Source organism: Astatotilapia calliptera, chromosome 20 (genome assembly GCF_964374335.1).
Source record: "Astatotilapia calliptera chromosome 20, fAstCal68.1, whole genome shotgun sequence".
NCBI classification, from domain to species: Eukaryota; Metazoa; Chordata; class Actinopteri; order Cichliformes; family Cichlidae; genus Astatotilapia; species Astatotilapia calliptera.
Window position 1 is genome coordinate 33,057,131 of NC_137441.1, and position 16,725 is coordinate 33,073,855.

The window sequence follows — 16,725 nt, forward strand, 5'->3', positions numbered from 1 at the left end:
TAATGTTAACAGTATAGCTGAGGTTTGCAACCCCCCCCCCCCCCCCCCCAACAATACCCACCAGTATTTGTAGTGTTGCGTATACATGATGGTGCCACGCAGTGAGCATGTGTGTTACAATCTGGGCCCACATTTTTTAGCTTGTGCTTGTTTATTTCTTAGTAAATTGTCTCTATTAGAAAGGTGGCAACCATCAGCAGATCATGTTGAAATTAAAGACAAACATGAAGCAGATTGTAGACTTAAAACGAGCAACGCCCATCTCTGATGGTTTTTAGGTTTCTTTGTGGAAATTTATATATTAGAGATCAGTCATTGCACTGAATAAAAAACGCATTGTGTGTTCAGATATGACTGAGTTTAGACTGACAACAAACTTTCCAGGTCATGCTTCTCATGTCTCCTTCCATACTCATCTTCATATGTACTTCCTCAGAAGTGCACCCTGGTTTGGAAAGCAGTACCCCACAATTCAGATTTTCTTGGCTACCTGGCTAATGCGTACTGTCCAAAGAATAAGAATGGTTTTATTTTAAAAAACAAAAGACCAACCTATAATATATAATCAGTATGATTTGATACTGTTCTTTGCAAAGACAGGAACAAAAAAAAAACCCAACATATTTTTAAATCCACCTTTCTAAAGTTCAGGTGTTTGATTGAGGTGAAATGTCCCTTTAATATCAGTACCAGTATGTACAATTTCAAATGTATCTATTTAACAGTCATCAGTAACAAAAAGCAGCCTGCAGCATCACCCACAATAAACCTGCAGTCATTTTCAAATTTATTAACGTGCTTAAATTAGTCTAAGACCTTTTTGTCATTTCTGATAGGTAGACTTTGTTATTTTCAGAAAAAGGTTATTATAGTGAACATACATGAGGTTATGTTATATATCATCAAGCAAGCACAGAGATCTCCATCTCATCCTACTGTGGTTATAAGACAGCCGTAGGCGTTTTACATCTTATTCTGAATGTGTTTTGGAAGAGTACGAGTTTATGGGGTCGTGTGTGTGCAGACGCAGTCACAGGTGTTAATGCCATGTGACTGAGGTCAAGACGGGTAAAGTGAGAGTGCTCAGCTGTCCACGTAGATCACTGTGAAAGAGCAGTATGTTGGGAATGGACCAGAGAACTGTGTAGAGTGATCCTAGCAACAAACTGTTAGAAACACAACTGTTACTCTGTGTGTGTGTGTGTGTCAGTCAGTTTTTATTAGGAAACAACATACACCTACTATTCCGAGTGTCACAGTGCTCCCAGCGCCATAAACGTCATGCCTTTTTTTGTTGTTGTTTGTCTTTGATAAATGGAGAGCTGCATTGTTTACATGTGATGGTATCGAGTACACCGTTGCTAAAGAATAAATATGTGCATGCAATTAGGTTTCATAATTTCCTGGACAAAGACAATTTTTGCATTTCTTCTTCTGCACACCACTACAGTGGACTTTTAAAATGAAGTGCAGTACACGAGCTGTATAAACAAGTTTTAATATGAATCATATTTGCTGCCTTATTTTATTTTTGATGATGTAGAACTCTCAAAAACTCCTGTATCAAATATGATTACCTGTTTAGGAATTACAGACATTTTTTGACAAACTAACATAATTTTAACATAATTAAATATTTATTATTTAATTATAAGGATAGTTTTTAAATACTCCTGTTTAATAATGCTTTGCGGTCACTGAAAGCCTGAAGTCTAGGACCCATGGACATCACCACATGCAGATGGTCTGCCAGGCCTTTAAGCTTTAAACCCCTTGAATTAAAGCTGAGAGTCTGCACGTCAGTCACATGTTTAATTAAAAATGCACGGTGGTGAACTATCCAATAATTTATGGACACAACTGTAGGGACCATTTATACATGGACGGGTAAACCTTTGCTCTTCAGTTACAACTTTTCATTTTGTATGTCACTTGCAACCAGTTGTTTCTGTGTGTGTTTGAAATCACCAGAACAATTTTCACCTTTGAAAACATGTTTATTCATTTTTTAAAGTGTATAGTATTGCTCCATTTGGCAACAGTGCAAAATCCAACATTTTAAAGTCCATCATAAATAAGAAACATACCATAAATAAATATCACCACATTTAACACAAACTTTAAAAAAAAGAAGAAGCTACAGTCACATAAAATTGCACAAATAGATGTAAGATATCTTAAGCAATCTTTCTATGTACATTTGGATCCACAGAATGGAGGCTAAAGTCTTGTGTGGTTTTGTGCACCTTTTGTCTTTAAAGTCTGTCCCTGCCTTGTATCGACTTCATCACAGCGTCTCTATAAGGCCATCACGACTCCAACTCTACGAGCGTCCGCACTTACACAGAAATTAAAACGCAAGGTTGTTTTAGATAAACAGAAAAGGTTCAACAAAAATCCTTCAAAATAAGGAAAAAAGGCAACTTCTCAGAAGTTTGGAAAGGTTAACACTGCACGACACGTGAAATGAACCCAGGTCCCATTTACTTTAGACATGCAGGTGAGATTCCCAAATCACCCACAACAGGTTCAGTGACATTATATTTGTGGTTAATCATACGGCATATATGATGAGGTAATAAAAAAGGGAATATGACAGCACCAAGTGTCAACAACATTACTGATTAGTGTCAAGTGTTGGCATACTGAAGCTAAACTAGACCTTTCTGCTTTGACTGAATTCCAGGATGATATCCACTTCCACATTTTTGGAAAAAACTGATCAAGAAGCAGGATTAAAAACAGTATAGATTTCTTTCATTGAGTGGTCAGCAGGTTTGCGAGCGATTAAAGCCTTTGTCACAAATGCAGTGTCAAATGCGGTCATGCTTATGGCAGTGAAGAAATATTTAGAAATGCAAAACGAAGGCCGCATTTCGAGATGCAACAGGAGAAACTCTACCCCTCTCATGCTTTAGACATTCTTTGTCATATCCACTGATGATATGCACATCACACATCTAAATAAATATATTAAAAACACTCTGAAGTAGGCATAGGTCGGATCTCCTTTCCTCCCTAAGCATATTTAAAACAGAATATATATTAGCATTTATACATTTTTATAAATACATATACTTTATCATCTCTGTTTTATATCTTTAAAAAAAGAAAAAAAGAAAATGGATCCAAACTCATTTACAGTTTTGAGGGCCTAGCTTTTCTATGCTGTTGGTGTCCATGCGCTCTTGCAGTGAGGGTTTACAACATTGCCTGTTACTGCCACCTAGTGTGGCAAAGCAGCACTACAATATATATATTTTTTCCTATCTTGTTGGTGCCAGTACATAAACATGCATGGTACAACCAGTAAAAATCTACATTCCAAAATAAATCATTCAGCTTTTCTCTCTCTCTCTTTTGTTTTTTTTAAATACATTATTGCAAAACCTCTGGGTGTCAAAGAAAAACCTTGCAGCGAGACCGCAACATCAAACCAAATACATTTACATCACACACGACAGAATTAAGGGGCCACCGTGTTTTTAGGTGTGTCAAACACCAGAGCGGTGGGAAATTTTTTTATTTTTATTTATTTATTTATTTTTAAAAGTGGAGCTTTGAAGAACGATTGGTCAATGTTCACATATGGGAGGGAGCCGGTATCTTTATGGCTATACAGTGGAGGTACTAAGGCCAGATATAGTGTAGTCCAGAATTAAGGGGAATATTGAAAACAGCCAGATTGTTAGAGGAAATTTAGAACATGCAATGCAGTAAGCCCAGTTTTTGTTCATTCAACCTCAAATTAATATAATCAATGAGGCTAAGAATGTATCTGAAGCTGCAAATGCACAAAACTGAAAGTTTTGTTGATTTTTTAAAAGGACTTTTTGTTGATATAATAAAAAATTTACTTGTGAAATTCTGTACATTACAGTTTCCTATAATCAGTGAAAACAACATAGATCTTTAAATCCATTACCAGCATGTTTGTTTGTATTTTAATTCTGGTGCACTAATCTTCACCAAAACTGCCACTAATTCTGAAGCACACTACACCGAGGCCTCAGCCCATCTGTTCCCCTCGCCTCCACACATTTACCTGTCCAACCACCAGCGCTCTTCCTCCTCATCTTCTTTGTTTCAAACAGAGCAGTTGCGTCTCTTCCCAGAGCCAGTCTGGGCTGTAGCAGCAGAGGCTGAGGTCAGCCAAACAATGACCCCGTGTCAAAGGCTGGTGGAAGAAACCGAGAGGGTGGGCGAGGAAGGTGGCGGGAAGTTCAGGAGCTCCAGCACAGCCACACCCACGCTGCTGCGCCGTGTGAACATGCAGGAGGCTGCGACCCATTTATTGCTGCGTGGGTTGTACTTTTCAATGGAGTTGAGACTGGAGCTGCCATCATTGCCTCCCACTGCGTATAACCAGCCATCCATTGCCACCAGGTCATGAGTGCTCCTGGAAGGGAAAAAGACTATTTAAATGTGTAAGTTCTCACATATATTTAATATGATGTGTGCAAGTCGCTACTGCTGAAACGGACAAAGAAACAAATAGCAAATTCATGTGGTCTGAAACCACAGCTAAAAGCTGCAGTGTTCAAAGAGAAGAGAAGCAATTGGGACACCCAATGACCAGTGTACTGGCTTAGCCTTTGGATGAAACTGTCAATTTTGGGGACTTGTGGTGTTGCCAATTTTCTCTCCATCGTTTCTTTTTAAAAGTAAAATAGAAGGATAATGAAAATGAATCAGCGTCAGACAATGTCCAATAGTTATCAGATGAAATTTGGCATCTAGCATTTCTCATTTGCTCTCCACACAGACATGCAACCAAAGCCTCCTCAAAGGCCATTAGTCAATGCCACTCAAATTTTAAGATAAAAGTGGAAACCAGAAAGTTTCTGCTGTCTCTTACCTATAGATGTTATATAATCATATACACAAGCTGTTTACAGAGCTTTTCACACGACTCTGTGCAGTCCTATGGTTAAGCACTCCCTTACTGCTTCCACAGGAAATAAGCTAAGCAGCAGCCAGGTGCTGATGAGGAATTGCACTTTGATCATCAGCAAGTTTGCGCACCTCTATAAAAGCAGCAACGTTTGGCAGTTTGCTGCCTGAAGCATTCAGGTGTTTGTTAACACATTGCCACAATTGCCCAAGTGAAGATGTCCCAGCAAATTCACATAAAAGTCAGGCCGTGAAAAAAAATAAATAAAAAATACAAGAACTTTGTCTCAGATGCTGCAGGCCTCAGCATGTTAAATGTTAAAGTTTATGACAGTAAAATTTAAAAATGTGAACACGTGCGGCTTGTTTGGAACGATTTTCTCTAAAAAGAACCAGGTGACATGGCTTTTGTTTGCAAAGACGAACCTAAACAAACTACAAGACTTCAGGAACAATGAACTTTGGACAGACAAAATTACTGCCGTAAACACGGTATATCCATTCAAACATCTCACGCCACAGTCAAGCATGGTAGTGGAGGGGTGGTGATTGGGGCTCGTTTTGCAACCACAGGACCTGGACACCTTGCAGTTATTGAGTCAAACATGAACTTTTACAAAAAAAACTACAAGAGGGTTTCAAAAACCACACAGGACTGTCGCTACCAAAAACCTTAATGTAACATAATGTGTATATGAGCCTGTTGCAGTGCTCGGGTAACACAACTCTGTTTAATATTTAGCTTTGGGGATTAAAGCAACCTGACATGGCACAGACCTTTAAAAAGCAGTACTTTTTGAACATCTATACTTAATTCTTAATCAAAGCAAATGATCGGTGTAAAAAATAAATAATTTAAAAAAGAAACATTTTCTGCGCTTAAAGAGGACTTGGAACAAATTTGGTTTTAATGTTCATTTCAAATATCCCCGTCGTGACCGTAACACAATGAGATGATTTTGGACAAGACTATTATTCTACAATGTCTCCCACACCAGCACACGTTAGAAGTGGCTATAGCGTGTGACACATTAGTAGCCAGTACAGTGTGATTGTTTTGGACTGTGGAAATGGAGCCTCTCAGCAACTGGATAAGAAAAGAACTCCAAGGCACACAGCTGATTAATGCCATGGGTTATTCATGGAGCTGCACAGTCAACTGTTGTCAGGTTTTTCTGCTCCTACAACACAATGACTCATACATAACCAAGTGTGCGTGTGTGGATGCATAAGTGTGTCTGCCCTGGGAAAGAGCAAATCTGCCGATGCTATCACAAATCCTCAACAGCTACATCTCCAAATCTTCCTCCCTGCTGCAGATCCTGTGACAATACAATGCTGCGAGCGTGCGTGCACGTATGCCTTTGTTGATAATCACTTGCAAGATGAGTTTCAGCTTTCATCTTCTAAGAAAATTAAAACATAAAAACTCTGTTGTGGAAAATAGGCCACTTGATGTTTATGCCTTAAGAAGGTTTTGGCAGCACAAGGGGAAAAAAAATCCTCCAAATGCCCCGACACCCGAGCCTTTTGCACACAGCGAACTAATTGCAGCCGAGATACTATTCTGACAAGCTACATACAGACAGAGCTACAGATATTTTTTCAGCTTTTCAAAGAAGATGGTTTTATCTCTTTATTTAGGTTAGAGTAAAACTGAGGCTTGGCCTGTGGTGCTTCTCAAATCCTTTCAGCAAGGTGTCGTGCTTGTTAGAAGCACAAAAATAAGGATAAAAGCTGGACAGCGCTAAAAAAACCAAAACAAAAAAAACCCACAGAGGCTGTTTCCATATTCTTCACTCCCAGCTGAAGTTATGCAGGCGTAAAGGGAGAACTGGGTCATCCTGCTGGCTCAGTTGGCTAAAGGTGTGTTTAATTTATTACCTTGAATTCATCCCAGATTTTTTTCTCATCTCTTCTCTTTCTGCCTCTTGCGGTGCAGCATAATGTAAAAAAACAAACCATAACCTCTCTGTTCTCTTTGTAAATGTGGCTAACCTGCGTATATTCATGGCGGCAACTCCTTCCCAGGTGTTGGTCTTGGGGTTGAAGCGCTCCACTGAGTTCAGGCAGCTGGTGCCATCATTGCCTCCTGCGACGTAAAGCATGCCGTCGAGCACGGCCACCCCGGCACTGCTGCGTCGGCTCAACATGTTGGCGATGGCGGTCCACGTGTTGCTCTATTCAGCCAATCAAGAGACCGAGCACATATTCACACAGCAGATTCATTTGTACCGTTTCACTCTGTCTACAGCATCCAGTCTAGGTAAACCTGGCAACAGACGAGTTTTTCTAATGATAAATTTAACAGCTGTATACCTGGGGGTCATATTTCTCCACTGTTGCGAGATGTGAGGAGCTGTCATAACCTCCCACCGCATACAAGCTGCCATCTGGAGGGGAAAAGGGAGTAAATACTGAGAATGTAAATATTAGCGGTCGCATACCGAGATGGCAACTCCCTCTTGATGTGAGTTATTAAAATACAAACAGTGAAAAGTAAATACAGGAGCACAGCTTGGTTTTTTTTGCCAGTACCTACCCAGAGTTGCTACTCGAACATATCTCCTACGAGTGCTCATAGCAGCGATTGAGGTCCATGTGCTGGTCAGAGGGTCGTACCTCTCCGCACTAAAAGAAGAGGTGAAAAAAGACAGATGCTCACGTGTATTTAATTCAGCTTAAAATGATCAGTAATCATCAGCATAATAACAGGCTGTGCATACCTATTGAGACAGGAAGCTCCATCATAACCCCCCGCAGCGTACAGCAGGCCATGCAGGACAGCTACGCCTAGACAGCTCCGTCGTGTTCCCATGGAAACCTCAGGTTGCCAGGAGTTAGTGATAGGGTCATAGGACTCCACGGTTGCAAGGTCAGAGGTGCCGTCATAGCTAAAGAGAGCGACACGGATATAAATGAATGCACAACTTTGCAACAAACGGTGAACATACAAGATAAAAAGTTGCTTTGCATGGAAGAAAGCTCTCACCAGCTTATCGAGCAAATGCAAATTATCCACAAATTCTGCTTCCCCTCAAATCACACAATGTAATGTTTGAGTAACAAATAACTTTTTAGGGTCAAACGCTGCGATTATTATCACCTACCCTCCAACAGCGTATAGTCTGTTCCCAATTGCTGCCACGCCCACCCGTGCCCGCCGAGTGGACATGGACGCCACCATGTGCCAACGGTCTGTTCTGGTGTCGTACGCCTCGCAGTCTCCGTGGATAGCAAACAAGCTGCCACCACCTGGGAAAGAACAAACATACACTAAAAAAAATGAGGAAAAATGCTTTGAGCAAAAACGCAAATGTCATCAGGAGGATGGTGACATGAGAAAACGAGGACTTCAACTTCGGGTTTTTAAAAGGAGTGAAAATGAAATGTGTTTACAGTCATTCCAAACAGCAACGCTAGAAGTTAAAAATGAGGGAGGAGAAGTATTAGAGCCTCACAGCCTCCAATCATAGTGGGTGTAAAGGTCAGATTGTTCATTTTGGAAACAGTCGATGGAGACACATCTGACGTGTGTGTGTGAGTGTGTGTGTACACAGGCGCACTATTCAAGTTCCAACATGCAGTTCACACAGAATAAAAAAATGCTGGCATTTGTAAAAATCATGAGTGACTGGTGAGCTAGAGATGTGTGTGGTCCAAGTGTACCCTAATGGGTACCTTCAGATGCACACTGACCAACGGCGAAGAGCACAGGGCTGGCGCCTTCACAGCGTCGTGGGCGCGTCCGGCTGTTGCTTAGGACACCCCTCTGCTCCGGCATCAGGTGATACTTTAGGGCCTCGATTAGCAGGTCTTTGCACTCCGAGTGGTGACGCACCAGCAGCTCCGTGTCTACGTTGCTCATCAGAAAGTCTCGCCTCAACAATGGCAGCCGCACGCACTTCATCAGCTAGCGAAGACAGTGGGAGAGTGGGTGATGAGCGGGTGGCGCTACACAGAGTTAAACAACAAAAAGGGGAATGGGGTGGGTAACATGGAAACCAAACGACTTACCCAAGGTACATGTTGCCTGCGTCCATCTATATCATGTTTTACCCAACTCAACACGGCTCGGTACACTTCCTCCTCAGATGGCACATTGAGATTGTCACTGGAAATCAAATCTAGGACCTGGATCGCAAAGACAAAGCATATAGGAAGAGTGAAATTATACTATCGCTTACAACTTTATATTATTCTTTTATTTTTTTTTAAATCATAGTGTATCAACTTGGACCGTTGAAAAGCATTTGCAGAATACTTTCTTGTGGTTGTAGAAATCGACACACAGGAAGTAATTTGCATGGGTCACAGACCGTGTTAGTTCCTGTATATGGTGACTTCAGCTGAAGTCTTGCATCTCCTTTTGTTTTGTTGTCTCAATTCAAAATGAAAGAAAGGATGACTCAATAAAGCACGACTCTGACATCGTGCACACTTCGCTTGTGCATTATATTACAGCCTGTGTGTGTGCACGTGAGCCGTGATACAGTTTAAGTAATAGTTTAAGCTACCACTTCTTCAATTGTGCATCTGTGGCACAACGAATGCTGGACTCTGAGTGGCTGGCTGGCAGTGTTCCCAGCCCAAGCCTAAGCTGGCAGGGCTGGGTGGGACCAAGGAAGCCAGCTGCTGCTGCTGCTGTCTTGCCTGGCCAGATCAGAGCAAAACCCTCCCAGGAACAGCCTCCTCTAATCCAGAGTCACACACAGAAATACTGCTGATGCCACTGCCCCACCCTGCAGTCCCTCCTACCACTGCATGCACATAGTGCATCAAATTAACTCCAGAATGTGTGGGTGCATATGGAGAAAAACGCCTTTACTGCCTTTTCATAGCATGGCAGCACGATTGAGGGACATATGAGCGCCACTGTGTCAAAGTACTCATGTCTTCATAAGCTAAACGCAGTAATTAGGAGGAATCTGTCGACTGTTGTCTTCAAAATGTCACGCATACGACTCTACATCACCAAATTTGGCAAGTCACAATCCTGTCGTGCCTTGCCACTTCCTCCAGAGAACATCAGAAGAAATATGGGGCATATTTCACAGCTCTGTGAGCTTGGAGTCCTGTAGAGCAGCCAGTACATAAATCCTGATCTGGTGCAGATTTATGACAGTCACAGAACAGCTGCAGACACGACAGTGGAGTAAGCCAAGAGAAAGAGAGAGACAGAAGAACAGGAATGAAGAAAATGGCCTATTTTTAATCTGCTTTTATGCAGCTTAAGTTTCAGTGTTTTAATGGACTGTGCCCACACACTGCAGATTCAGTCTCTGGGCTTTGAAGGCCAGATACAGAGGGAAGCTTAGTGTGTTACTCTGGTGGAACAACATCGCTTTAGGACTGTGGGAATTGTTATTTAAAGAGTGAGAAAATAACAGGAAAGGGATGGTAGTAGCAGTTTGTTAATTTTCTTCAACTTCCTTTTAATTTGCTGTTACCTTCTTAAACATTTCATCTAAGAGAATATATATTTTCTCAATTCTTTAGATGTTACAGTGAGCCCCTGCCTGAAACAAAAACATGATGTGCCTCTGTGGGCTTTTAGAAGCTGTCTGATATCATGAACACCAATTTTTTTAAAAAAAACACAAATTGCTCTAAAAGTTTAAAAATAAAAACATGTAAACTTTGTACTCAGGTAGGTGTGTTTAAACTGCAGGAAACAGGAAGTTTAAATAACCCAACAGCAGCACTACTTTATTCTTTAGCATGCCAGGAATAGACTAATACCAACACATAAATGTCAAATACAATATGCCAGGATGTCCCGCTGGATTTTGTATCACTTTGCAGTAAGAAGCTAGCGTATGTTTCTGCCTTTTCTGCAACAATTTTGGGCAACAACTTTTTAAAAAAATATTTTCACTCCTTCGGGATCTATTCCAAAAAGGACTTTGCAGTTCTTGTTAGCCAAACATTGCCCTCTTCACAGGTAACTGATAGCAGTGTTTGGCTGCTGAGCAGCTCATTTGACCAGGGTTATATTCTTTCCCAAGGCCCAGCATTCCTTACATCGCTCTAAAATAATAAATGGGTACACCTACAAGATGCATTTCTCTTAAAACGTTGGTTAAAACAAGCAAAAGAAAATTGAACCAAAATAGAAACCATTATTGTTACGTCAGAGGAGCAAACACTGCTGTTAGCTCTCTAAACAGCACAGCAGCTGTGGAAATGTCACTGGCTTTGCCTAATTACCACTTCCCAGACAGGAACCAGAGTGCTGCCACCGCTGAGCCCTGCTAATGAATAAGTGATAGTTTGGCTTAGCTGACTTGCCAGATGACAAAACTGCAGAAGACAGTGAAAACAGGCAGGAGAAAAAGTTTCTCTAGTGAATGTCAAAAGCACACAACTTCCCCGTGGCATGTTGATGCGGTTTAAAAAAGAAAAAGCTGTGCTTGTGTACACATTATGCTGGGGAAAAATTATAGATGTAAGCATTGCTGTGTGTCCTTTGTGCTTTGGCATTATTCATGATAGATTAATCATCACCCCTACCTGTTTCAGTGGCAGCAGCATGAACTCCTCAGTCTTGGACACCTCCACAAAGTGCTGCAGGACATACTTGTGTGCTGACTTGAGCAGGTCGCTGCAGGAGTGTGTGTCAGCGAAGCCTCGGATGCCCAGGCAGTTTGAGGGGTCCAGCTGGCTGAGGAGGAACTTACAGCAGGCGTCCCGCACCCCATTGAGCTGCAACAGGCTCGCTGCTGGGAGCAGTGTCTACAACAGGTGGAAACGCAAAGTCTGTTAATTTTTTTGTGCCATATGAAAAAGAAAGAAAAAAGTGGTTTAGCAGTTGTGTATGTGAATCTTAAAACGTCAAGCCTACCTGCACATTTCCTTCCCCGACCACAATCTCTGCTGTGTAGGCATACTGGACCAGCTGCTCCAAAGCCTGAGGGTCAATGTCGTGAAGGGTCACGTGGGTCTGACGGCTCTCAGACATCTCATCTGCGTGGCCGCACAGAATGAGATCAGATTAATTTTAACAAATTACACCGAGTAAAGCTCCAGCTGATAGCAAAACTCCTCCCTCTTCAATCATACTGACACATGGCATCTCATAGCATTTACAGCACTGCTGCAAAATGTCAGCACAGCTCATTTGTTACCGTTTATTAAATCAGTCGTTTCAAGTGTGTGAGATTTTTGAAATTCCTGGATATAAACACTCTCTCTCCCACAGAACTAAGCCTGGAGCTTCTACAGTAACAGTCACGAGCTTCATCGACTCATAGTTAGACAACCTCACAAACACCTCTGCTGAGGTTTTCTGTTAAAATAGCTTAATTAGGGACTCTGTCAGATGACATGAAGTCTAGCAGCTGAGTCTCCAGGCAAATGACTGTCTGGAGACACACAGCATCCTCACAAAGGGCTAGTGTTTGGGAGGAAATCTGACTTACACACACCTCACATGACCACCTGTGCCCCAGACAGGAATAGGTGGAAGGAAGCGATGATGCTGAAAGGATGGAACAGCCATAACGGCACGCACCCACGCAAAAACAAGTTCTAATGTAAACAAACTCAAACAACAGAGAAAAATAGTTTGCAGTTTGAGTTTGTCATGCCACTTGCTCATCTTTGTTAACTTCAGGGAGAGTATACAGTATATGCATCATCAAGGTCCATAACACAGACTGAACTTACTGGTAAACATAGCGTGGAAGTATGGACTGCAGGACGCCAGCACCACTTTGTGCGCCTTGATTTCTTTGTTGGAGACATGAAGGACGATGTCACATAGCAAGCCACGCTGTCGCATCCGGTTCATGGACACGAAGGAGTCGTGGTAGTGGCGCTTTGAGTTGTGCGAGATGCTGTGGCCATCACGGTTGAGCAGCTGCATGCCCCCCTCCATCATGGTGCCTGACGTTGCAGTCGTGGGCTCGTGCCTGGGCCGCACTCTTGGCAACTGAAACGTCAAGAAAAGCTTTTTAATGTCGGCCAATACTAATATCATCATCATAATAAAATCCTTTTTTTGGGGGGTAGACAAAAGTCTTGGCTTTGCTTATCTATAGGGAGTGAGCCGTTATGACAGGTGTCCTGGGCAATCATTATACAGTTATAGCACCCATCCTGTCAGCTATGACAGGAAGTCCTGCCAGCATGACAGAAATCTGAGTACAATCACAAAGTGTAGTAGGATGGATGGCCTGATTATTTCACATTCAGTCTCAGGAATGATTAGATCTCACTATGACACACCAGAGAGTTTCAAAAGATGGACATTATGGATGAGCCTGCCATCAAATCAGTGTGATCCATCCTGACTTGCAATTTAATTGGACCACATTTAGCTGTGAACTCCCCCACTCTGCTCTTGAATGGAAGAACACACTTCTGCATGTTGCATAACTGTCATCACGCAGCATCTTAGAAGTTGTTGTCTGATGAATATGTAGTGACCAGATGAGGAAACCAGATTGAAGCAAGAGTAGAAAACCACAGGCCAAGAACAGACTGATTCTTAAACAAAACAAAATATAATGCACTAACTCCGATGCAGTGATACCTTAAAAGTGTGAAAGGCTTATAAGCAGAAGCTGACTATGGGGTTGGGGAGGCCACGCTATCAAAAATATAACCTTCATACTCATTTGCAGCTCCACGTTTGTAACCTTTGAAGAATAGCTTTCAAATAATTCTTATTTATCTAATGCAGCTAAAAAAAGGATTATTTATCTGGGATGAACAGGACCCTGGAGCCCACAATTCATCCCATAAACTGTATATAACGCATACACAGACTAACGCATACACACACATAATGCCTTTAATTTAAAAAAAAAAAAAAAAAAAAAGGGGGGGGGGGGGGGGCAGGGATAGCTCAGTAGGTAGAGTGGTTGCCCCATGACCGGAAGGTCGGGGGTTCGACTCCACTGAACAACTACCCTGAGGTACCCCTGAGCAAGGTACCGTCCCCATAGCATTGGTGGCTGCCCACTGCTTCACTGGGTGAATGGGTTAAATGCAGAGGAGTAATTTCCCTACGGGGACTAACACATGCATATACACACACACACACACACACACACACACACATATGAAAGATGGACACAGCCAGCACAACATCACTACCATCTTTTCCATTTGAAACCTGACCTGACAAGCGAGGAGTGGATGTGAGTGTGAAACAGAGGAACACTGAATTCTTGCTGGCAAGTGATTTGCAAGTATTTAGCCACTGAGCAGACGCTGGTTCGCCCTGCGTTCAGACGAATAATTAAAATGTGGCTACAAGGGGCTCTCCCTCAAGCTCCTTCCCTTGCCTGGGAACCCTTCAATGTTCCCCTGGATAAGATCGTAGGATGTGGCTTAAGAGACCAACTTCTCGGCTTAGACTGCTGCCCCTATGACCCAGCCCCAGATAAACACCGAAACACTATTTTACATGCTCTTCTTTTAAATCAATTGATCTGACTGGCCTTCTGATTGGACTGCTCTTCGCAAAACATACGGTCTGAACAGCCGGTTTGGTGGGGCTGCTCTTCTCACAGCCAGAGGTGCTGTATCAGAGATGACAATATTTAGAATATCAGCCAAAAGTGAAAAAGAAATCACAGTAACCACACATTTAGACTTTTTTTTTTTTTGCTTAAATATATTAGCTGTACTTAGACTGATGTCATTATTTTAAACTTTGCTGTTATTTAATGTGAGCATTCACAGGTGTAGAAGAACTTATATGATTGAAAATAAAGGAATATATGTGATATATGTTTAAACTTTAATGATAAAGAAGGATTCTTAAACTACAGGACCCCTGATAAGTGTGGTCATTGCCTGCAGGACCTTACAGCCACACACATTAAACAAATAAATAAAAATCACACATACCTTAGGATATCTATTTAATACACCAAGCTGGAACATTCCCTTTGAACCACCACATGCAAACAGCCTCTGTATGCTTTATTTAGACATATGACAGGAGGTTTACAATCTTGAGTTAATCAGAGCAATTATGCAACAAGCAGAATCTCATCAGGAGAGAATATTGACCAGTTTGAAGTCCAAGAAGTGCAATGCTCAATGCTGAAACCCATTGTACCATTTTTCCTGATTATGTTAAGTTTCACATGACTGTCAAATAAGCAGTTCCCTGTTATGATCAGTACATCCTAATAACGGCTCTGTCGCTTTCAATTCAACACTCTTCCCCCATCCCACCGAGCACCATCTCAAATGTCATCACAGCTGCCTGGCTACTACCCCTGGGTCCCATTTTCCAAAACACAATAGCCCATTAAAAAAAACAAAAACACGCACACCAGCCATGTTCCTCTATGAGGGAACAATCTGCTCTCATGCCCAAGGGAATAGTAAGAGACAATGCTGGAAAATGAGACATGGAAACACGGGATGTTGTGGTAGATGTGAAAACAACTGTCACAGTTAAACTAACAAACTGAAACACTTGTCCTGTTCATCTGAGGCTTGTTTCTCCCTTTATCGTCTCTACCCCCAAACCCTGGCTGGTATCCACACAGAGGCTGAGTTGCTCCTTGATAAATAGTGCCTGCACAATCCTGCTGAATGCACAATTTCATTGGGGGACACAGGGATGTTCCTATCCAAATATCACTATGTGATCTACGGAAACCCCAACCCCCACTCCATCAGCACTGAATAAGAGCATATGTCAGCTGCAGCAGCGGCAATAGGAAAGAAAATGAATGTATAATGGCTTTACCGGTGGTTGTTTTGCAGTTATCCTTGAAGACAGTGTGTTCCAGGAGGTAAGGGGAGATGAATGAAGAGCTGTCGCAGTCAGAAGGCTCTAAAATCCTATCACCGTCTACTTATCGGTCCATATTGTGACTCGAGCATAGGAAATATGAAGAAAGCCTCTGTTTTGTGCTGTATGTGCTTGACGTCAATGCAAAAAAAGAGCTGCCTGAAAGCTGACATCGGTCTGTTAAGGTGACGCTGTAATTGTCGAAGCCGAAGGTAGCAAGGCTTGCTCATGCTGTTAAATTTTAATACGTTAAAAAGGAAGACATGGTTGAAAAACACCGGTATGTCATTTCAAATGACCAACCGGCAAACTAATGCAGTGAATGTTCAGTTTACGAGCCCACAGACACACGCGACCTTAAGCCACCACTTTTGTCTTGTCGGAACACGGAAGTGTGTTCGACGTATCCGTCTGTGCTACTGTGAAAGGCGGAGTTTTCAGTGACGCGCTGTGATTGGCCACAATATGAAACATACCCCGTTTTGGTTAGCCCGGAAAATAAAATGAAACATAACTACAAACGTGTTCAATAATGCACAGCTTCTGTAATTTTTTCCTCGTTATTTACGTGCAAATTATACACTTATCACCCTACTACTGACGTAAAATAAGCACCCTGTCTTTATTATCTCTACGTGAGATAGCCAGTGATTCTAAATAAGCTGTCTATGAAGCTAGCCGCTAAGGTAACGTTAGCTAACCTGAAAAAAATTAAAGCACAGGGTACTCACGACCAGCCGTCGTCGGTGTCGATGCGATGACAGCAGTGACTTCCTTCGGTTTGTAAGCTTGCCCAGCTTTGAGGCCGTGCAAAGTAACGTTTAAAAAATACTGTACTCCTCTCTGGATATTTGGCTTCCTGTGTCTGGTAAATGCAGCTGAACATTTTATTTAAACCTCACGTGTTGCATCAAAACAGTGTCCGATCTTGCACGCGCAAGAAAATTTCGAGGTTTCCGTGAACGCACTACCGTATATTTGTTTTAAATAATCAGTTGATTATTTGTTCACTGTATTTGTGCCGACTTTACTTTCATCAAAAACTAAACAAATAAAGTTCGTTAGCATTT

At 42.0% G+C, this 16,725-nt stretch overlaps 1 protein-coding gene across 4 annotated transcripts; it reads right to left on the bottom strand.

Moving 5' to 3' along the window:
• Nucleotides 1–1,976: 1,976 nt before the first annotated feature.
• klhl17 (kelch-like family member 17) lies at nt 1,977–16,715 on the bottom strand. 4 transcript variants are annotated; one of them, XM_026154755.2, is made up of 12 exons: nt 16,387–16,715; nt 12,562–12,826; nt 11,738–11,859; nt 11,407–11,628; nt 8,911–9,027; nt 8,575–8,806; nt 8,004–8,148; nt 7,620–7,787; nt 7,436–7,524; nt 7,213–7,286; nt 6,892–7,073; nt 1,977–4,399 (listed from the first exon to the last, which is right to left on the bottom strand). In XM_026154755.2, the coding sequence occupies exons 2-12, from the start codon at nt 12,773–12,775 to the stop codon at nt 4,171–4,173; spliced, it is 1,794 nt and encodes a 597-aa protein (XP_026010540.1). In that variant the 5' UTR covers nt 12,776–12,826; nt 16,387–16,715; the 3' UTR covers nt 1,977–4,170. The 4 variants fall into 4 exon arrangements, with proteins under 4 accessions (XP_026010540.1, XP_026010541.1, XP_080151550.1 ...); XM_026154756.2 differs by lacking the exon at nt 16,387–16,715 and adding an exon at nt 15,611–16,347; XM_080295424.1 differs by lacking the exon at nt 16,387–16,715 and adding an exon at nt 14,755–15,496.
• Between the last annotated feature and the right edge of the window lie 10 nt (nt 16,716–16,725).

Bases quoted from the DNA above. Each gene is read 5' to 3' on its own strand.
- klhl17 (XM_080295424.1), bottom strand. From the start codon at position 14,790: ATGTTCCAGCTTGGTGTATTAAATAGATATCCTAAG. The intron at 9,028-11,406 runs GTAGGGGTGATG...TTTGCGATCCAG, and splicing joins TGCTGCTGCCACTGAAACAG to GTCCTAGATTTGATTTCCAG. The intron at 8,807-8,910 runs GTAAGTCGTTTG...TGTCTTCGCTAG, and splicing joins GCAGGCAACATGTACCTTGG to CTGATGAAGTGCGTGCGGCT.